Here is a 23114-nt window from a genome sequence, read left to right as displayed (position 1 = left end):
ATACACAGTGCACAATACACAAGTACTAACGATCCACACACTACTCATACAACACTCAGGTACTCACGCTACACAGGTACTATGACCCCTATTATAACTTCCTGTTTTCAATTCTTGTTTTTAACTCACCACTTAGTCTAGTTCCACTAACTCTGGTTTTTAACTCCCTACTTAGACCAGTTCCACTTGGACAGAGTTCCAGCAGACGCAAAGATGAGCAGGCTCACGATGAGTTCTGCACAAGGTTATATAGGCCTCAAGCACCTGTGACCAATTAACCACTGCCCTTAATTAGTAGGCTGAAGGAAGCGAAGAAAAAAAAAAGCTGTTTAAAAAGTGTCAGAAAAAGGTGTTAAAAAGCTACAAGGAAAAGCCTCAAAAAGAACCTAAAAATACAACCCAGCAATCACCAGCAGTCAAAAAGCAAGACTTCTTCACTCTCCACACAAGGTCCCCACTGTTTAGCTTCCAACCAGCAGTCTGGCAAAGTGGCAGAGTCGTGATATATTTCAAAGTCAGGAAGGCCGAGACTGCCTGTGTGTTTGTGGGAGCATAGGACTTTGTGTTTTAATCTGGGGGGTGGTGCCATATGAATTTAATTGCAAGGGATCATAATGTGCCGTAAAAGGAAGTTGGGAGCATAATTGGGAGGGTCTGGAACAGGTATAATAGTTTGGAGAGGATATCCATCTTAAGTACATTTATACGTCCGAGCCATGGTAGTTTAAGGTGGTGCCACGAGTCTAGGGATCGTCGTATTTTAGTCAGTAAAGGGCTGAAGTTTAGTGGATAGATGTCTTTGAAATTACTTGGGATCTCGGTCCCCAGATATTTGATTGACTTAGTTTGCCAATGGAATTTAAAGTTTTGTTGGATAAGTGAAAGGATGTGGGTGGGTAGGGATATGTTTAGGGCTTCCGTTTTAGTCCTGTATAGTTTAAAGTTACTGTGGGAGCCGAATCAAGCTAGTTCATGGAGAAAGGAGGGGATGCTAATGTGTGTCTGTGTCACATAAATTAATAGGTCGTTGGCCTAGAGGGCAAACTTACAGTGGGCTGAGGGGGTGTGGATACCGTGTATGAATTCGTTACTACGTATTGCCTGGGCTAATTGTTCTATGGTAATGGTGAAAAGGAGGGGGGATAGTGGGCAGCCTTGTCTGGTTACGTTGTTGATCGGGAATGACTCTGAGTGTTCACTGTTCGCCGTAACTTTCGCTGATGGGTTGGAATAGAGAGACGTAACTTTCGCTAATAGTCTGGGTCCTAATCCTATCTGCTGAAGCACTAGTTTTAGAAACGCCCAGCTGACCCTGTCAAATGCTTTTTCCGCGTTGCATGCAGGGATGTGTTTACGTTGTGCGTAGGTGATCAAATGGAGGGTCTTCGTGGTGTTATCTCTGGCCTCGCGGCCCGGGACAAAGCCTACATGGTCACTATGTATTAAGTCGGGTAGTATGGGGCCGAGACGGTTCGCGATTATCTTGGAGAACAGTTTGAGGTCTACGTTTAGTAGGGATATGGGTCTGTAATTACCACAATTGGTTTGGTCCTTTCCTGGTTTGGAAATGACCACTATTTGGGCCTGTAGTATATGGGAGGATACGGGGTGGGAGTCATCCACTTCCTCAAAGGCTCATGTCATGAACAGGGCTAGTTGGTGGGCAAACGTCTTATGAAAGCGTGGCGTGTAGCCGTCTGGTCCGGGGCTTTTACCGTCTTTGAGGTTTTTAATCGCGAGTAGATAGTCAGATGTGGTGATGGGTGCTTCAAGGTCCTCTGTAGTGGTCGTAGGGATTGTGGGGAGGGCTGTTTCTAGGACATATGTCGACATGTCAGCGTCCTCTGCTCTGGGAGATGTGTGCGGCTTTGAGGTGGGGGGTAGATTGTATAGTGAGCAGTAATAGCTCCGAAATTCAGAGACTATTTCTGAGTTCTTATATAGTTTATGGTTAGGTGTGCCAGTATGTGTGGGACGGTCTGTCTACATTGTCTGGGGTGGAGGGTTTGCGCTAGGTGTTTGCCACATTTGTTAGCTTGTGCATAATGTAAGTGTCTTCCCTTGTCGTGGCCCACTAAAAAGCGTTCTGTTATGAGGCGAAGTAGGTCATGCCGCGCATTAGAGAGTTCTACCAGTGTTTTAGGGTCGAGAGTGTGTTTGTGAGTTGCTTCAAGAGAGGCAATGAGGGCAAACAGACGCGTGATGTCTGCAGTGTGGGCTTTTTTTAGCCGAGAGCCATGCTGTATAAATATTCCTCACCGAACGCACTTCAGTGTTTCCCACTTGTTCATGTCTGAGGTCTCGTCTGTGGCATGGGTTTGCGTAAAGTCCTTAATTGCTGCAGAGATTGCTGTCATGTAAGCCAGGTCAGATAGTAGGTTGTCGTTTATTCGCCACGTGCGTCGTGAGGGGGGTCTGGGAAGTCTGCCGAGTGTGGGTCAAAGTCAAGCAGTGAGTGAGATAGTAGAATGTAATCTATTCTGCTGTATGACCCATGTGCCAAGGAGAAAAATGTGTAGTCCCTACTAGAGGGATTAAGTATTCTCCAAGTATCCACCAAGGACAGGTTGGTGAGTATGGAGCGTATTTTGGTTAAGGTGGACAGTGTTATGTGGGACTTACCAGTAGAGGAGTCCAGTCTCGGCACCAACGGGACGTTCAGGTCGCCTCCCAGTATCAGATTAATGGTCCCAAATGCTTCTAGGCGCGCTGCCACGGAGGACATAAATGCGAATTGATCCTGGTTAGGGAGATAAACGTTAGCCAACGTGAAAATCTTTGCATATGTTTCATTTTCAAAAACAGATAGCGCCCTAAGGGGTCAATATATGAGTCTAGGACTTTTGAAACACCCTTTGACTTAGCAGTTGGGTTTGTGCTGTGAGACCAGGTGGTGAAGTATTTATTTGGGAGAGAAGGTATGGAATCCAATCTAAGTTGAGTTTCCTGGAGGAAGAGTAACTGGGTGAGGGCTCTGTGGAAGTGGTATAGTAGCTGTCTGCATGTCTCTGGGGTGTTGAATCCTCTGCAATTAAGCTAGGAAATCTGAAGGGCTAAGGTGGATACCATGGGTTAAGGAATATGTAATAGAAAAGCCGTGCATTAGACTGATATATGCATAAATAAATAAATTAATATGATGAGAAAAATGAATCTGTGAAAAAAATATGTGAAAAAAATTCCTTGGTGATATCAAACTAATAAAAGTCCAACAACAAGAAAGGAAATCCAGAACTGTTCAACTGTCCAATTAGTAACACTTAATAGTTAAATGAAACAAATATAAGTCCCAACTGATGAATGGCATGCTTACCAGATAGCAAGCCAAATCGAGCAGGTGGCTTAAACCCAGCCTGGGCCTTTAGGAAACCGATCACAGTGGAATGTGGCAATTTTCACTCGTGGGATTAGCGTGGATTCACAAAAAATCAACCCAAAAAATATATAAAATAACAACATAGCGTAATACTGACAACCCTTAAGTGTTACTAATTGGACAGTCGAACAGTTCTGGATTTCCTTTCTTGTTGTTGGACTTTTATTAGTTTGATATCACCAAGGAATTTTTTTCACATATTTTTTTCACAGATTCATTTTTCTCATCATATTAGTTTTCATTATTTATGCATATATCAGTCTAATGTGCGGCTTTTCCATTCTATATTTGTTTTTGGTGTTTACCCCACTGATAGCCGCTGCTTTACTTTATTGGTTTCTAGAGCAGTTTTTTTCTTTTTCTTAAGGAATATGTGATGGATGGCCATGAGAGGGAGACGACTACTGTATATCGGGTTAGCTGAATGTAGCATATCAGGTAAGGGGGGAGGGTGAGGGACAGGAGGGGAGGGGGGAGAAGAGGGAGAAAGGGTGCAAAGAGCGGAAGAGAAAAAAGAGAGATGTTCCCAGCGCTGATAGTGTAGACCCACTTCTGGGGCCATTTTTCTGTTCAGACAGGGGGGTGAGGAAATGTTGCAGAGTTGTCCAGATTGTCTGTATTCTGAGTAAGGATTTGCTCCGGTGTGTTCGCACACCCCACGTGCAGAGCCTGCCAGGAAGTCGGCACTGCGCTAATCACAGGCAGTGAGACATTTTCCGATCTCTGCAGCCACGCATCGGGACAATGTCTCATTGCCTGTGATTAGCGCAGCGCAGTGCTGACTTCCTGGTGGGCTCTGCACGTGGTGTGTGCGAACACGCTGGAGCTCATCCTTAATTTTGAGGACTGAGCTCTGAGAGGAAGGGGAACAGTGCCCTCTAGTGACCATGGGGGGAGAACCACGGTCTCCAGAGAAAGGCCTAACTAAATCTGACATTGAGAACAGAATCAATAAAGACTCTGTGGTTTCTAATGTGGGAAATATGGCGGCACATGCAGGGGGGCTACCCGCTCCGGCCAAAGGGTAATGTAAACAGGTAAAGCAAAACGTATATGTCAACATATATCTGTGGAGACCCCCCGGTGCCCCCGAAGAGGCCCCTAGGGGGTGTCCCAGGCGGACCAGGGTAGACTGCCCCATCAGAAGGGAATACCTCGTCGACTCGTTTGAGTGCCGATAACAAGTTATAATGAAGTAAAATAAAACATAACAGTTTGAAGCATGAAGGTTGCTATCTGGGTCCAGTGCAGTGCTGTATCAGACATACGGTTGTCTCGGCAGCACACTCAGCACCTCCCAGGAGACCCTGTCTAACTGAGGTCAGGCAACCAGTTATGGGTTGCTAAAAACAAACACCCAGGACCCCTGGGGTCAGTAGAAAATAGTGAGTCTGTCCCACCAGACGGTGGGGTAATTATGGAGTTTAAAGGAAAAGAGGTAAAACTGCGCATAGGTAAATGTATAAATGAAATATAGAGCTGCAGTCCCTATGTGTAACACAAACATAAATTAATTCAAATGAAAAAATGTGAAACTGCACTAATAAAACAGACTGATATAAATGACAATTAACCATCATAAAGTGCAAAAAAAACCTGTGAATATATGGAGCATATAAGTAATTGCTCATAAAAATAGGCATTTAATACATGCGCAAAAGTGCATAATATGTGCATCAGTGCAAATTTTAAGACATATTGAAAAGTTCATAAATTTAGTACGGTAACCACCCAAGTGCTGATGAGTGTTGAAAGTTTGTTGATGATTGAATTGGAAGTGTCAGATCCACCGTCACCAAATATAAAAGCTGGCCGCTTACCAGAGATCCATGACCCCCCACTACAGAGGGTCTGGGTAAGCTGTTAAGGAATAATCACTCCGGACCACCATCAAAAACCCGACAGCTCTGCTGTGTTGAAAGATTGGGGGCCTTGATATCAGATGGATCAGTAGCGGGACAGCAAACCCTCAGCACGAAAAGCCATAAATGGAAAGAGAGCTCCAAATAGTGTAAAATCTTTTGGTTTTATTAGATAAAATGTATATAAACACTCATATGTAAAATAACCCTGGCGAACGAAATGAAGAGAAGTCTGGGGCCCCGGCCGGATACCCTCAGACAGCCCGTCCTGCTGGTAGCACAGCGATAGGAGATGACGCGAACACGTCGCTCCGTTCCGCCCTACGCAGCGTTTCGTAACAAGATTACGTCTTCCAGGGGCACGAGCGACGTGTCGCGTCACCTCCTTATAAAAACAAAAAAAATTCGACCAAGCCTCGCTGTGAGTTTTCGTCATAACCCCGGACTTCCGTAGCAGACTTGGAACGCAAATGATAGACCAATTGTATGCGCAAGCGCACCATCAGCCTCTAGACATATGGTTTTATCTAAGGCTTTATGGATGTCATTTCTCAATAAGATGAAATTGAGTGGAAAATTGAAAAACGAAAAATATAAAGTGAAAATAAAACAATAAAGTGAAATGTTGGGATATAGGGTGGAGAATGTGTATAAATAATTTAAAAAATGTAATGGAAAATCAAACGGACTGATGGGCTCACTATTGAAACTGAGCCCAATTATGGGTACGCCAATTTCGATACAGGCTGTCAGAATTAAGGGATGTTGGAAACCCACACATACACCCCAGTCAGAGTGAATATAAACTAATATTATTATGTGTGTACAGAAATAATTTGAATATCGAATATGAAAATATGACTCTATAATAAAGGTCAGAGTGATTTAAACTAGAATTATTATATGTGTACACAAATGATTTAAATAATAAATCAAATATAAAAAATGTGAAAAATTGAAAAATCTGTCTAGAATAGATTGAAGACAAAAAATCTGTTGAATATGTTCTAAAGGGAATGGAAATCCAAATGATTGGCTAGGGGTCCTAACATAGGAAACTCTAGGGGGCTAGGCACAACGAGAACATTCGGAGTCCCCTGCCCCCATGTCCCCCTATCATGTCCCCTCATGTCTCTGATGTTTAAAGGACCCTAAAGCCTAAAGGGAAATACCAGAAAACTTAGCATAAACTGCCCTGGTGGTCTGGGTAAACGAAAAATCGAACCAGTAGGCTATAACAATGTATTACCATATGAAATAAAAACATGTTCCCAATATGTACATAATCATTTCAATTTGATTAAAATAGCAGATAAAATAAAGTATAAAATAAAATTTGAAAACTGTTACAAATAAATGACTGTATAAACACGCCCTATATGAAAGACGGGAAGGCCTAGACCAAGTCAGACCATCTCCTATCCACATGGATGTTAAAAGTACCTAAAAAGGCTCTGTCAGGCATTGTTGATGAATGCGTTCACATCTGTGTCCACATTCATACCGAATGGCACATAACTTTTTAATTTGTATATCCAAGACATCTCTTGTTTAGAAATCTCCCTGACTAGGGAAATACCCCGCCAATGTGGTATATATTTATCGATACCCACATATAGGGTATTAGAGGGGTCTCTTCCATGCACCTGATCGTAATGTCTAGAGACAGGGTGTTTATCATAACCCCTCCTTATATTCCCTATATGCTCATTCAGGCGGACCCGTAGAGCTCTTTTGGTCCTTCCTACATACTGAAGCCCACAAGGGCATTGTAGGAGATAGACCACCCCCTCAGAACTGCAAGTGATGAAAGGTTCGATATCGTATATTCGCAAGGTACTACTAGATGTAAATGTGGCAATACACCTTGATCTGTTGACATTAAGAGAACAGACTTGGCATTTGCCACATTTGTAATACCCAGTGAGGTTCTGGAGAAAAGACCTGTTCTCCCGTGGGGGGTCCTGGACCAAAGGGGCTATCTTGCTCCCCAAAGAGGCTGCCCCCTTGAACACCACCTTAGGTCGAGTTGGCAAGATGGTGCTGAGGATTTGATCACTGCCTAACACATGCCAATGCCTCTGTATCAGTGATTTGATGGTATGGTGCTGGGCCGAATAGGTAGTGATAAATGGTACAGTGTCAAAAGCACTGTCCCTATGTATGGGAGCATCGGATAAGAGGGAAGATCTATCCCTGTCTCGAGCTGTCCTCACGGCCAGGGAGAGAGAAGATGGATCATATCCCTTTTCCAAGAATCTGGCCATCAAAGTGGATGCTTGTTGGTCGTAAGTATTCACATCTGAACAATTGCGTCCTAATTGCGTTTTTATTTCATATGGTAATACATTGTTATAGCCTACTAGTTCGATTTTTCGTTTACCTGGACCACCAGGGCAGTTTATGCCAAGTTTTCTGGTATTTCCCTTTAGGCTTTAGGGTCCTTTAAACATCAGAGACATGAGGGGTCATGAGAATATATAGGGGGACGTGGGGGCAGGGGACTCCGAATGTTCTCGTTGTGCCTAGCCCCCTAGAGTTTCCTATGTTAGGACCCCTAGCCAACCATCACTCTGACTGGGGTGTATGTGGGTTTCCAACATCCCTTAATTCTGACAGCCTGTATCAAAATTGGCGTACCCATAATTGGGCTCAGTTTCAATAGTGAGCCCATCAGTCCGTTTGATTTTCCATTAAATTTTTTTAATTATTTATAATCCACCCTATATCCCAACATTTCACTTTATTGTTTTATTTTCACTTTATATTTTTCGTTTTTCAATTTTCCACTCAATTTCATCTTAATGAGAAATGACATCCATAAAGCCTTAGATAAAACCATATGTCTAGAGGCTGATGGTGCACTTGCGCATACAATTGGTCTATCATTTGCGTTCCAAGTCTGCTACGGAAGTCCGGGGTTATGACGAAAACTCACAGCGAGGCTTAGTCGAATTTTTTTTCGTTTTATAAGGAGGTGACACGACATGTTGCCCGTGCCCCTGTAGTGGGGGGTCATGGGTCTCTGGTAAGCGGCCAGCTTTTATATTTGGTGACGGTGGATCTGACACTTCAAATTCAATCATCAACAAACTTTCAACACTCATCAGCACTTGGGTGGTTACCGTACTAAATTTATGGACTTTTCAATATGTCTTAAAATTTGCACTGATGCACATATTATGCACTTTTGCGCATGTATTGAATGCCTATTTTTATGAGCAATTACTTATATGCTCCATATATTCACAGGTTTTTTTTGCACTTTGATGGTTAATTGTCATTTATATCAGTCTGTTTTATTAGCGCAGTTTCACATTTTTTCATTTAATTATGGCGTTTATCCAGCTGGGTATTTGGAGGTGGTGTAACAGGAGCGCTTCTACCTCGTGAAGGTAGTCCATCCAGTTGAAAGTGGCAGGCCAGGTGTCGCTGTTTGCAGGGGCCAGTCAGGAATGCAGATTCGGGGGAGTCCGAAGGTCCCCAGAAAGTTAGCCAGGTTACCAAGCCTGCGAAAAGTTGCCGTCTTGCCTTCGTGAGAGGCCGTGAGCTGGAAGGGGAATCCCCATCGGTACTTGATCTTTTTTGATTGCAGAGCATCTGTGACCAGTTTAAGGGCCTTTCTCATCAGCAAGGTTTGCTTGGATAGATCTGTTAGCAGCTGCGGGAACATTCCCCGGTATAACCCCTCCCACCCCAAGCTAGCTTCAGTTCTCTGCTTGTGTTCTTAGTTGATGGACCTCTTTTGTCTACTCTCTTATTGCATCTGCACAGCATGAGTGATTACTGCACCATCTAATTTTCATTAGGGCTACTGATGCTGCGTGCTCTGCCTCTTCCTTTGTCCAGATAGGACTTTGGGCTGGTGACATCCCCTGGTGGGCACAATATGATGACTGTTACTGTGACACCTGGGTTTCTGTGGCAAACAAGTGCTTGGCGCCAAGGCATTCCCCCTCCCTCTCTACTGATGCTGAGGTCATGAGTGCCCCACTGGGGGTGATATTCATAATTCTTTGCCAAAATGTCAGATTTCATGGGCAGAATTTCTGGCCTTATTCATGCCATACATAGCAGGAATCACAGCCTTTCCCCTTCAACCTCTACTCCTGAATCGGTATTCAATTTCAAACTTGAGCCAGACACCTTACCCAAGGAAGAGGTGACATTTGAGATTGAGCCCCCTCTTTCTGAGGCGTTGGATTAGAATTACAAGCTTTAATAGAGATTTTATTAAGATGAAGGATGCCATAGCTACCCTTATTGACACTGTATGATTCTGCTTAGTACTGGAGCAGAATATAGGTTCCCTTAAATTACCTAAACCAGCCAAGACTTTCCTGGTGCACCTGCTAGTAGAAACTGTCCTGTGTGGAGAAGATTTTGACTCCTCCGAAACACTTTGCTAAACAGAATCCTACTGAAGAAAGTGTTCTACATAAGTAGATGGTTCCACTGGTAGATCCTGTCACTGTGGATGATAGTCCTGTAGTCAAAGATCCTGTAGACAAAAAGAGGTCCTCTTTAAAGCTCTTTTACTTAGATTTTTTTACCAACAGCATTGTGCTACTGCGTGAATGACTTGGCAGATCCACTTAATCAAGTCTCCAAGATGAGTATTTTCTCTGTCCACATCAACATGATTCTTTGGCTTAAATGCTAGTCAGTTGAGCTCCTGTTCAACTCCTTGTGTGGTTACCCTTTGAAAGCAAACTCTTGTTTGGTCCCTCCTTGAATACATACATTGAGGAGGTCAGAGGTTAAGAGTACTATCCTTCCCCAGGAAAGGGGGGCCTGCGTCACTACTGGTAGGACTTCTAATCCTGAGATTATGGTCTCAGGTCTCAGTCTTTCAATGCCAAATCTAATACAGGAATGTGCTTTTGTATGAAGACATGTCCCTTCAAACCAGCCAAGACCTCTTCCCAGTGATTAGATCTGGTCCCAGGAAATCTCAGACACCTTGGTCCAAAGTGTCATTTCCAGGGGCTACAGCTGAAGTTTTGCACTTTCCTCCTTTCCAGTGAGTGAATTTGCTTGCTGCTGTCCAGCAGCTCTTGTCTCAAGGGATCATTACCTTTGTACCAATAGAAGAACTCTTTTAATAGTTCTGCTTTTTTGACAGTTCCCAAACCGAATGGAGTAGTCCAGCCCATTATGGATCTGAAGTCTCACAACTTGTTCCTAATGGGTTCAAAAGTTCTACTGAAAACTGCATCCTCCTTCTTCGGATTTCCTGGTCTCTATAGACATCAATGACGTTTACATACACATCACCACTGTTCTGCCTCATCAACACTATCTGCACTTTGCTTTGGATGATTAGCATTACCATTTTGTCACAATTCCCTTTGGTCATGGCCCCCCTGGTCTTCACTGAGCTGCTTGCTTGGTTTCAGCACTGCTCCTTGTTCAGGGGATTCATGTTAAGCAGTACTTGAACGATCTCCTGTTAAAGGACCATTCCTCCCTGTTTTTGCTAGCCAACATGCAGCAGACTATGCAGAGCTTTGGTTGGATCCTCAATCTAGTTAAGTCATCGCCGGACCAATTATACAGATTGGATTACTGGGGCCTGGTGATAGAAATGGCCCTGTCCAGGATTTTCCTACCTCAGGACAGATTTCTGTCCTTGCGCTTTCATAACCAGGCCCTCTGGTCTCAGATAGCCCTCTTTTCATGTCTGTATGAGAGTCTTAGGTGTGATGACTTCCTCCTTCAAGGCTGTGCTGTACCCCCAGTTTAATTCCAGACCGTTGCCGCTCAGAATTCGGCCAGACTCTCTAGCCTGGTGGATTTCCAACCCAGCACTGGAGTTAGGGAAGCCCTTTCCTTCTCAGAAGTGAAAGGTTCTCAGCCTGTTGAGCTGGGGAGCAGTCCAGGATGCCCTCTTGATGCAGGGGACTTGGCCACTGGAGCAGGTTCACCTTCCCATCAACACTCTAGTACTCAGGGCGATTTGATTGGTTCAGATTCCCTTCAATGCTGGACTGCTCAATTGCGAGGACACCCAATGAGCATCTGAAAGATAATTCTATGGCTGTGGGCCTACATTATTAGTCAAAGAGGCACCAGAAATCGTGACACTCAAAGGGAAGAGCATTGTATGCTCTTTTGGGCAGGACTTGAGATTCTGCCCTTTCCACCATCCACATCCTAAGCCCTTTGGGGACACCAGATGTGGATCTTTGGTGCCCAGGTGTGATAACAAACTGGACAGCTTTGTTGTCAGATTCATTGACCCTCAGGTCTTCGCAGTGGATGCTCTAGTGATGCAGTGGGATCAGTTAAGCTTAAACTGAACCTTTCCACCCCTCCAGGTTCTCCCTCACCTACTTTTGTAAGATCAGGATGGATGGCATTCCTGTGATTCTCATTGTACTGAATTGGCCCATGAAGACTTTGTACTCAGACATATTCAGACTCCTGAAAGATGATCCAAGGCCCCTTCTGTTGCAAAGGGCAGCATTGCATCCTGCTTCTTAGTTGCTGGCTTTAATGGCATGGCTCTTGAAGTTGCGGTCCTGAGGGGCAGGGGACTTTCAGTCATCCCTACCCTCTTGAAGGCTAAAAGATGACTTCTCATAAAGTCTACCATCACACCTGCAAGACCTAGCTTGCTAGCGAGCTGAGGAATCCTCCTCCTAGAAAGTACTCTGTGACACATAGTCAGTCATTCCTCCAGTCCAGTCTGGATCAGTATCTGGCTTATCCAGCATATGGCTTCAAAAAAGGCAAAAACCGCCTTGGCTATTCTATTTCAGTAACCTTTGGCCTCTCAATCCCTAGTCAAGGCTACAAACAGCAAAAAAAACTTGGGGCATCTAACACTCCCCAACCCTCAGTCTGACAATACTGCTGTCCAAAGGTGCCCCCTGTACTGTTTCATCTAGATCAGGAGTCTCCAAACTTTCTAAACAAAGGGCTAGTTTACTGTCCTTCAGACTTTAGGAGAGCCAGACTGTGGCCAGTGGGAGTATAAAAGGTCCCGGTGTTAGTGGGAAAAAATAATGGCCCATTGTTTGTTTCAGTTCAGTTCAGAATTGGGCCCTATTGTTGGTGGCAGTGGAGGGAATTGTGCCCCAAACATTGGCGTCATTAGGAGGAAATGTGCCCCCTTCATTGGGGTCAGTCGGGGGCATTATGCCCCATTGTTGGTATCCGTGGATGAATTAGTGCCCCAAGGGCCAGATAAAAGTAATTAAAGGGCCGCTGTTTGGAGACCACTGATCTAGAGTGAGGGCCCTCTAATACAGGAGGTGTGTTAACTGGCCAGATTACCAGGTGTAAACATAGGGTGAAAAATCCCAAAAAAGAAAACGAATGCAGCCACCACATTTAATGATTGGTAAGCTGCAATATATTACATTTTTGGTTTTGGGTTTCATACAGTGACGGCTGGTGAAGTTTTAGGATAGGGGGGGCGCCAGACCGCCCTTCTTTTTTGACCCCTCCCACTTGGTGAAAATGGGAGTGGTTTCAGCTAAATAGTGGGCGTGGCTCTAAGGTGGTGTGGTTGGCGTCTGCGATGAACGAGGGAGAGAGGGATGGAGGGAGAGCAGGCCCAGATCCTACACCACAATAGAAATGTGTATTCTAGAAAGTTTAACAATCAGCAGATAAAGATACTCCAAACACCTGGTGTTATCACTTCAATCATCCCGGCACCATGGTTGTCCCATTAAATGCAGCGTGTGTCCCATTAAATGCAGCATGTGTCCAAATGCATCCTGTTTCCCATTAAATGCATCCTGTGTCCAAATGCAGCCTGTGTCCAAATGCAGCATGTGTCTCATTAAATGCATCCTGTGTCCCATTAAATGCAGCGTGTGTCCAAATGCATCCTGTGTCCCATTAAATGCATCCTGTGTCCCATTAAATGCATCCTGTGTCCCATTAAATGCAGCCTGTGTCCCAATAAATTCATCCTGTGTCCAAATGCAGCGTGTGTCCCATTAAATGCAGCCTGTGTCCAAATGCAGCATGTGTCCATATGCAGCATGTGTCTCATTAAATGCAGCCTGTTTCCAAATGCAGAGTGAGTCCCATTAAATGCAGCGTGTGTCCAAATGCATCCTGTGTCCCATTAAATGCAGCGTGTGTCCAAATGCATCCTGTTTCCCATTAAATGCATCCTGTGTCCATATGCAGCATGTGTCTCATTAAATGCAGCCTGTTTTGCAAATGCAGCGTGTGTCCAAATGCATCCTGTGTCCAAATGCATCCTGTGTCCAAATGCAGCCTGTGTCCCAATAAATTCAGCCTGTGTCCAAATGCAGCCTGTGTCCAAATGCAGCCTGTGTCCAAATGCAGAGTGTGTCCCATTAAATGCAGCCTGTGTCCAAATTCAGCGTGTGTCCATATGCAGCATGTGTCTCATTAAATGCAGCCTGTTTCCAAATGCAGAGTGTGTCCCATTAAATGCATTCTGTGTCTAAATGCAGCGTGTGTCCCATTAAATGCATCCTGTGTCCAAATTCAGAGTGTGTCCTATTAACTGCATCCTGTGTCCATATGCAGCATGTGTCTCATTAAATGCAGCCTGTTTCCAAATGCAGAGTGTGTCCCATTAAATGCATTCTGTGTCTAAATGCATCCTGTGTCCAAATGCATCCTATGTCCAAATGCAGAGTGTGTCCTATTAAATGCATCCTGCGTCCAAATGCAGAGTGTGTCCCATTAAATGCAGCGTGTGTCCCATTAAATGCATCCTGTGTCCCATTAAATGCATCCTGTGTCCCATTAAATGCATCCTGTGTCCCATTAAATGCAGCCTGTGTCCAAATGCAGCGTGTGTCCCATTAAATACAGCCTGTGTCCAAATGCAGAGTGTGTCCTATTAAATGCATCCTGTGTCCATATGCAGCATGTGTCTCATTAAATGCAGCGTGTGTCCAAATGCATCCTGTGTCCCATTAAATGCAGCCTGTGTCCCATTAAATGCAGCCTGTGTCCAAATGCAGCCTGTGTCCAAATGCAGCGTGTGTCCTATTAAATGCAGCCTGTGTCCAAATGCAGAGTGTGTCCCATTAAATGCAGCCTGTGTCCATATGCAGCATGTGTCTCATTAAATGCAGCCTGTTTCCAAATGCAGAGTGTGTCCCATTAAATGCATCCTGTGTCCAAATGCAGCCTGTGTCCCATTAAATGCATCCTGTGTCCAATTGCAGAGTGTGTCCCATCAAATGCAGCCTGTGTCCAAATGCAGTGTGTGTCCCATTAAATGCAGCCTGTGTCCATATGCAGCATGTGTCTCATTAAATGCAGCCTGTTTCCAAATGCAGAGTGTGTCCCATTAAATGCATTCTGTGTCTAAATGCAGTGTGTGTCCCATTAAATGCATCCTGTGTCCAAATGCATCCTATGTCCAAATGCAGAGTGTGTCCTATTAAATGCATCCTGCGTCCAAATGCAGAGTGTGTCCCATTAAATGCAGCGTGTGTCCAAATGCATCCTGTGTCCCATTAAATGCATCCTGTGTCCCATTAAATGCATTCTGTGTCCAATTGCAGAGTGTGTCCCATCAAATGCAGCCTGTGTCCAAATGCAGTGTGTGTCCCATTAAATGCAGCCTGTGTCCATATGCAGCATGTGTCTCATTAAATGCAGCCTGTTTCCAAATGCAGAGTGTGTCCCATTAAATGCATTCTGTGTCTAAATGCATCCTGTGTCCAAATGCATCCTATGTCCAAATGCAGAGTGTGTCCTATTAAATGCATCCTGCGTCCAAATGCAGCGTGTGTCCCATTAAATGCAGCGTGTGTCCCATTAAATGCATCCTGTGTCCCATTAAATGCATCCTGTGTCCCATTAAATGCAGCCTGTGTCCAAATGCAGCGTGTGTCCCATTAAATACAGCCTGTGTCCAAATGCAGAGTGTGCCCCATTAAAAGCAGCCTGTGTCCAAATGCAGCCTGTGTCCCATTAAACTCCCCTTCTTGTACTTACCTTGCTGTGTTGTCCTTTCCTGCGGTGCCTCCTTCACAAGGGCACTGGCAGCGGTGATGGAGGAGTCCGCTCTCATACTTCAGTTTTCTCTATCTCTCGCTGGCGCAATGGGAGAGAGAAAACGGGAAGTGACATCTAACTCAGATGTCAATCAAACCACCCGGCCGTAGTAATAGATACTACGCGCACCGGGCGGAAGCTACTCCGCGCTTCGGAAACCGCCGCAAGGCGGGACAAGAGCCCGCAAATGAAGCGCAGCGTCTGCTATCTCATGATTGCATAGACGTGGCGCTTCCCATAGTGCACTGTGTCTGGCATCCGAACACAGTGCACTTAAGGACCTTTTTTTGTATTTTTTTTTTCTACTTTTTTTTTGTGACTGCCTGGAGGGGGGGGGGGGGGCGGCGCCTGTGCGCCCCCTATAGACGGGCCGCCACTGGTTTCATACCGGTTTTAACCAGGTGGACATTCAGGCTTCCTCTAATGCCAGTTTTGTCAGAAGCGCTACATGCTTCTGTTTGAGTCTGTCAAATCTTCTTGACCCTTTTGTTTTTATGGACAGTGGGCAGTGTTTCCCACCCCTCTATTAGGCTGCTTTTACATGCCTCAATTTATTTTTCCTTTTGGCATAACTTATTTGTTATTAAGAACTGTAACTCATAGAATATCTGCAAGGGATGCTTCCACTATGAACAATAGAAGCACAGCTTTTAGGCCCCATTTACAACTAGCGATTTGGATCGCGGGCGGAATTGCCACGATTCTGCCCTCGATTTCAAATCGCAATGTTGGCAATGGCACCTAAACACATTGCCGCTTTGCCACGCAATAAATTGCTCTGCAGTCGTGGCAAACTGCATAGCAGGAAGATTGTCACCCAAAAGAAGCTCCTGCTCCTTTTTGGGTGACAAGCTTTGCACAATGCAGTTTTGCTACAAATGCAGCGTGATTTATTATGGCAAAACCATGCTGTGTTTAGGTGCCATTGAAAATGAATGCCACCTGAACACGCGTGCTGCGTTTTGTCAGCATTGCAGTGTGATCTGGAATCACTGACAGAATCATGGCAATTCCCTTCGCGATCCCAAATTGCTAGATGTGAAAGGGGCCTAAGTCACAAAGTTGTGGGGGCTCTTCAGGTTAAAAGCTATTTCTTTGTTTTGTTATGAAAATTACTTTTTATAGAAACAAATACACCTCAAATTAGGGAGGTATAAAATAAGACACCAAATGCATGCTTTGAATGTTTATGTACAAAGAGCTTTATATATTTATACAGAATGTATACTGTTGCTCTATAGATATGTGATGAACACAACGCAGAATTTTACAGAATGTCAAGCAGATGGAACGTGGAGCACAGCAATTGGTTGCAAAGGTAAAACCATGGCTATTAAACAGTGTGAATACTAGGAAAAAAATACACTGGGGTTATTATATTAAAACTGGAGAGTGCAAAATCTGGTGCAGCTGTGCATGGTAGCCAATCAGCTTCTAACTTCAGCTCGTTCAATTAAGCTATAGAAGAAGAACATAGAAGCAGATTGGTTTCTATGCAGAGCTGCACCACATTTTGCATTCTCCAGTTTTAGTAAATTAAAGCGGAGCTCCAGCCCCCCCTTCAAAAGTTTAAAGTCAGCTCCGCTTTATCGCAGTATCTCTCGAATCTGATGTTTGCTAGTTAGTGTGATTACAGTAATCACCAGAAAATGAAAGACACACCATGCTTGCTTCCCATTGACACTGGAAGATGGCTAGCAGCACCATCATCACAGAACTGGTGGAAACTAGTAGGGCCCAGGTACACCCATCTACTGTCCAGAGAAGTCTGGCCAGAAGTGGTGTTCATTGAAGAATTATGGCCAAAAAGACATACCTCCAGCATGGAAACAAGGCCAAGAGACTGAACTGTGTAAAAAACCTAGGCTAGGTGCTCTGGACTGATGAGTCAAAATATGAAATATTTGGCTGTAGCAGGAGGCAGTTTGTTCGTGAAGGGCTGGAGAGTGGTACAATAATGCGTGTATGCAGGCAACAGTGAAGCATGGTGGAGGTTCCTTGCAAGTTTGGGGCTGCATTTCTGCAAATAGAATTGCAGATTTAGTTAGGATCAGTGGTGTCCCCAATGCTGAGAAATACAGGCCAATAAGGTTTCAGAATAGGGTGGACCAGAATATTTTTCCACCTTAAATGATACACAAGTTGTATAATGTTGTTTACCTGTTCTTATGCAAGTGACTACAGTTTCTCAATCGTGCCACCTTGCGGCGCTTTCCGAATCGCCAATTTCGATTCAAAACTAAATATTCTTCGCTAGCTGTTGGCTAAATTGTACAAACCTCATTTTTAGTATGTTCTAAAATCAGAGGGTAAAACATGTATATCTGTTTTGCATCCTTTTGGATAAAATGTTTTGGTTTAATTTTTACTATAACCAGAATAAGCTGTGGTAGCATCACAGAGTCCATTTCTGTCATCTTGATCTCAGTTGTCTGCTGCCTGCCCCGACCATCCACTGTTTTAAATATTTTACATTATGTTTGTGTACTATGCTTGTTCTGCCTGAAATCGGCTGTCAAACCTCAGGCATACAGTGAGTTTGCAGTACACAATGACAGTTCGTCTTCATGTAGTGTTTTTTTTTGGCTAATATGTGATTATTTGTAGACCCAGTAGTGCATCTTTCTCTTTATGATCCATTTATTCTATTTAACCAACAATGCCCAGCGCATGCTGCAATGTATTGCACCACATCTTTCCACCCAGCTTTTCTCGTTATATTTATAATGCAGTGAATATGATATTTGCAAAACATTCATTGGTGGTTAATTCCTTTACTCTATAATTAAACAGAAAGATCCATCTGTAGAGAATGTTTAGTGAATATTACACGCACTGCTTTTATAACCCCTGGTCTTCTGAAATCCTAGCAATGCATTTGCACATATATATATGCATTTCAGCCCATCTTAATAGACAAATCAAGTGTTCCCACCATGGTCACTGCACAACACTCAGCACTGCAGTAAGTTGAAGTAACCCTCTAATACAATCTATGATATGGTGACCCCTTGCTGAGACAGGTTATGATCAATTAGTCTTATTTTTATGATTGGTATTATGATCACTGTGTTTAATCTTAAAGACAATATCCCCAGATACTGTAAGCTATGTAGTGCCATATATAGAAATTCAAGGATAATTGTGGTGGGGACTTTTAAAGGCAAACTTACCTTTTTTCCCCTCTAAAGTACAGCCTCCTTATGTACTAATATGGCAGTAATGTACCTCTATTGCAGCAATAATAAAGCTGTTCCTGTCTTCTGGAGCAGGCCTCACCTCAACCACTGGTTTCTTGAACAGAAAACTCCTCCATGTCTTCCTGCTATTCATCCTAAGTAAATTGCAGGACATCAGAGCCCTTAGTAGACTGCGGAAGTTCTGCAGCCCAAGACATCTTTGAATCGCACCCTCATGTCCTCAAAGCCACCCACCTCTCCAGTATCTGAGAAGCTTGATAAGAGCACGCTCTGAGTGTATTTCTCCTATTGCGCATGCTCCGAAACACGTCGCGAGCATGCCAGTGACTTCAACATGGATGACGCTGTGTTCCAGCTTGCGTTCCAGACCTTGCTCTCAACGACCCACCATCTTACCAGCATCTTGCCGGCCAGGACAGCTCCACGAGTGGCGTGGAACGTCCCTCAGCATGGACCAGTGCAGTTCCCTTCCACCGGATTACTACATATGCCTATCATTCATGTCCTCCATGTGAGTTTTATTCCTTTGCTTTATTATTAAATGTTTTACAGTCTACACTCAGAGGCGCCTGTATCTTCTTCTTTTTTTAATGTTTGGAGACGGCTTCTACTCCCCCAAAAAGGCTGTCCCTGCGCACATTGACTGTGTATCTTCTACCCAATATAAAGAGACTGCCACTCTAAAAGACTTCATGATAGACACTGCATTATTATAATGCACTTCTGCTTGTGCCACTATCTATATGTTTTTCCTAGTATCTGAGTTCCGCCCACCGCTGAAGTGCTTTGTTAGGCCCCTTTCAAACAAGTGTTCTGTTTGTCCATTTTTCATCCATCCATCGACGGATGAAAAACAGACATCAATGCATCTCTATGGAAAACTGATGTAGGCTTTCTGGTGATGTCAGTATTGTGCTCCTCAGAGTGTACACCAAGCCCATTGGTGTGTACTGATAGCCAAGCTGGGCAGTAGGGTATATAAGCATCGAAGGACGCTCCATCTTCCAAGCCTTAGATCTTTATCTATGGAGAATGCCACATAGGAAATGAGATAAAAGCCAGAGATCCCATCAAATGTAAAGAATGTGGTTAAATATAAAGAAAAAAGGAACTGCGCTAAAGAGCTATAAGACACCTTAAATTGCAGCTGCAACAAAAAAACACTAATATTGGTGTAATAAACTAAGGAGAATATACTAAGTGCGCTTACAATCCAGTGAATAAAAATGTGAATAGAATATAACTGAATAGATAATTCAGTATAGGGTGAATATATTACCAATAATATTGTCAAGTTCAAAAAAATACTTGTAGATAAATTGTGAAAACAAATATGAGTAAATATGCATTCAGTGATCTTACACAAAAATAATCAAATCCATAATTACTAAAAACAATGAAATTCCAAAGTTCATAAATAACTAAAAATTAATGGACAGAAAGAAGTGATGAAGGTAAATTAAGTCCATTCATAAAAAGTTCAGTGAAGATACACCAGTCACATGAAGAGGGATCACATATACACAGTTCGTTTAAACACAGCCCATGTAGGTGAAGAGGGAGGAAAGGATTATGAAGAAGAATCTCAGCAACCGGTGACTTCAGGGGACAATAAGGATGGACCCTTACCGAACACGGTGGACCTCCTTAATAGCAAGGTCTTGTGAGCGTGCAGATACAGCCCTCTGCAGGGACAGATGGATGGTAGCATCTGAATCCTCGTTCCGACAGGAGGCAGTTCCGGCGTGTCAGTCTAGAGGAAGGCACTCACTGGTCCCAGGAGCCATAGATGCAAAAGGGGGCAAGAAGACAAGCTCCAATAGTGTGGTATAGTTAAAAGATTTATTGCTACAAAAAAGCAGAGAGCATATCTCTGCCAGACAATAAAGATACAAATGTTTAAAAAAGCCGGCATATAAAAGCGAACACCCGTGAACAATGTGATGGCGTACAGTGCGTAGCCACGCCCTACATGTTTCGTCAAAGAATGTGGTTACAGAATAATGTACAAGAAAAGAACAAAATGATTGGTTGTTTTTGATGCCGTTAAATTGACGAATGGACAGCTTGTAATACAATGTGGATATCATTTTTTTTTTTTTTTTTTACTTTATGCCTTTTTTGTGAAACATTTTTCAGTATGCATCTGTAAATTCTGGTTACATTCTTGAAAGGGGGAAGGAGGAGAGAAGAGTGGTCAGAGAACAGAGTTGGCTGTGCAGCAAAGCTTGGGTGTATTATTGAAAGAGTACAAGTGGGTTCTGCAAATTTCTACAGATATATTTGGTGAGTGATGTTATAAATAAAGAAATTGCAGAGACATTAAAGAGAGCGAGAGAGAAGAGAAATCAAAGAGTACAGAGAGAGACTTATTTTGGGTCCCTGACCATACAGCGAGAGGAGAGAGAGAGGAGAGACAGCAAAGAGGAGGGAGACAGAGCAAGAGAGATTTTATGGGTCCCTGATCTACTACTGTGATGAGTAACTTTAGGCCCCTTGCATGCATCCAGCTAGCTCATGTGAGTCAATTAGCAGATTTAGGGCTCATTTAGATGGGCGCTGGGACCAATCCTCACTGCTGAGTTGTTTTTTGCTGCTTCTGTATCCACCATGGAGCTGCGCACAGTCAGCCCACAGAAGTGGATGTTGACACAGCGGCTGCATGGACACATGTAAACATTTGACATGTAGGCAGAAGCGAGTGCATGGATCTGAAAGCAAAGTGTCTACATTTGAACCTGTGCATCCACTCCTGCCCGTATTTCAAAACTTTGACATGCGACTGTGCAACTACTGTATCTGGATCCACCTCTTCGGGCTGCCTCCAAGGCAGCAAAAAAACAGCTCAGCTTGGGGCTCTTCACCCATCTGAAGGAGCCCTTGATCCCCTTGCACACAGGAGTCATGACTTGCATAGATCGTATTACATGTGTTGAAGAAGCCACAGTATAAAAATCTTAAGGTCCATCCTTCCAATATAGCTCACAAAATCTGCCACCATCAGGGAGCTGGGGAGCATACACCAAGTTTGCAGGAGATACCCCAAAAAGTTAAACTGAAAAATTATATTTAAAAAGTACGTCAGACTTCCCCCGGATAACAGAGGAAAGAGCAATATCCCTAGAAACACCAATAACGGTAGAGGAGATTAATCGGGCGTTAAAAAAATCAGCGCCAGGAAAAAGTCCAGGGCCAGATGGATACACGATGTTATACTTAAAAAGGTTCAAAGAAATCCTGACCCCAAAGCTGTGCACATATATGAATGGATGGGGAAGAAGGTAAGAGATGAGTAAAGAGGCCTTATTGGCATCAATTACTATTATAGCAAAAGAAGGCAAAGATAGTACTAAGTATTCAAACTATAGACCTATGTCATTGTTAAACGCAGACACAAAATTGTTTGCGAAAATACTAGCAACAAGGATAAAAGATTTAATGACAGAGTTGGTCCATCCTGATCAAGTGGGATTTGTGCCAGGGAGAGAGAGGAGGGATAATGGGGTAAGAACACTTCTGTTACTTTAAAAAAATAAAAGAAGGGAGGGTCCCCGGTCTACTCCTGTCGATAGATGCCGAAAAGGCATTCGACAGGGTAGACTGGGGATTCATGATGAGCACTCTAGAGAGCATGGGGATAGGCTCAAGGATGATGCAGTGGATACAAACATTATATAAAGGTTTTACAGCCATGGTGAAAGTAAATGGAACATTGCCACCCCCTTTTAGAATGAATAACGGACGAGACAGGGATGTTCGTACTGGCGCTGGAACCTCTCCTGGCGACAGTGCGGGGGGATGCGGACATAGGGGGCTTCAAAATCAGAGAAGAGCATAAATTAGCTGCATTCGCAGATGATATATTATTCTTATGAAAGCATTAAAGGAATATGGAGATCTGTCAAATTTTAAGATCAACCCGAGTAAATCTGAAATATTAAATATAAACATGAAATTGAAAGAGGAACAGAGTCTACAACAAGAGTTCCCATTCCTTTGGAGGAGGAGGACGGAAATAAAATACCTTTGGATTAAACTAATGGCATCGCCAGAGGAAATATATCAAGCAAACTATATCCCATTATTAGAGGAGATAAAAATAGAAATAAAAAGGATAGCAGCACGCCCCTCATCATGGATGGGCCGGATTAACGCCCTAAAGAAGATCATGTACAAGTTTTAGATGCTCCCCATATATATACCCCCAGCATATTTTAGAACATTAAGAACTTTAATCACTAATCTAATATGGCACAATAAGAAACCTAGAATCTCTCTGGCAACTCTGAAGAAAGTAAAAAGCGAAGGGGGATTAAATGTCCCTGACTTTCAAAAATACTACGAGGCGGTTCTGTTAACACGCGTGGTGGAATGGGCTAAATCAAATAATGAGAAAAGGTGGGTAAATATAGAACACATAATGGCTAATACGCAACTAGGGAGGAATATATGGATACCACCACACTATAGGACATTGGGAGAAAATACACACACATTGACACGGATAGTATTGAAAATTTGGGATGCACTACACAAGAAAAATAAATGGAAGTATAATTCACCATTGATGGCACTAAAGGAAAATAATCTATTTGCACCGGGGAAAAGTTTGATAGGGGGGAATTGGATTAAAAAAGAAAATGCACAACTACGTGGTATAACACAAGG

At 43.5% G+C, this 23114-nt stretch overlaps 1 protein-coding gene across 1 annotated transcript in view; it reads left to right on the top strand.

Annotated features, from left to right (window-relative positions):
- Window positions 1-23114, top strand: part of LOC141128475 (C4b-binding protein alpha chain-like) — a gene marked incomplete in the record, with an annotated part of 860616 nt that overhangs the window by 630130 nt on the left and 207372 nt on the right. The window contains 1 exon segment of the mRNA XM_073615781.1: window positions 16488-16564. Within this exon segment, the coding sequence (XP_073471882.1) occupies window positions 16488-16564 (77 nt within the window).

This window comes from Aquarana catesbeiana, linkage group LG02, assembly GCF_042186555.1.
Source record: "Aquarana catesbeiana isolate 2022-GZ linkage group LG02, ASM4218655v1, whole genome shotgun sequence".
Taxonomy (NCBI): Eukaryota; Metazoa; Chordata; class Amphibia; order Anura; family Ranidae; genus Aquarana; species Aquarana catesbeiana.
Note: the sequence above shows the minus strand (reverse complement) of the source record. Positions and strands in the feature narration are given on the sequence as shown.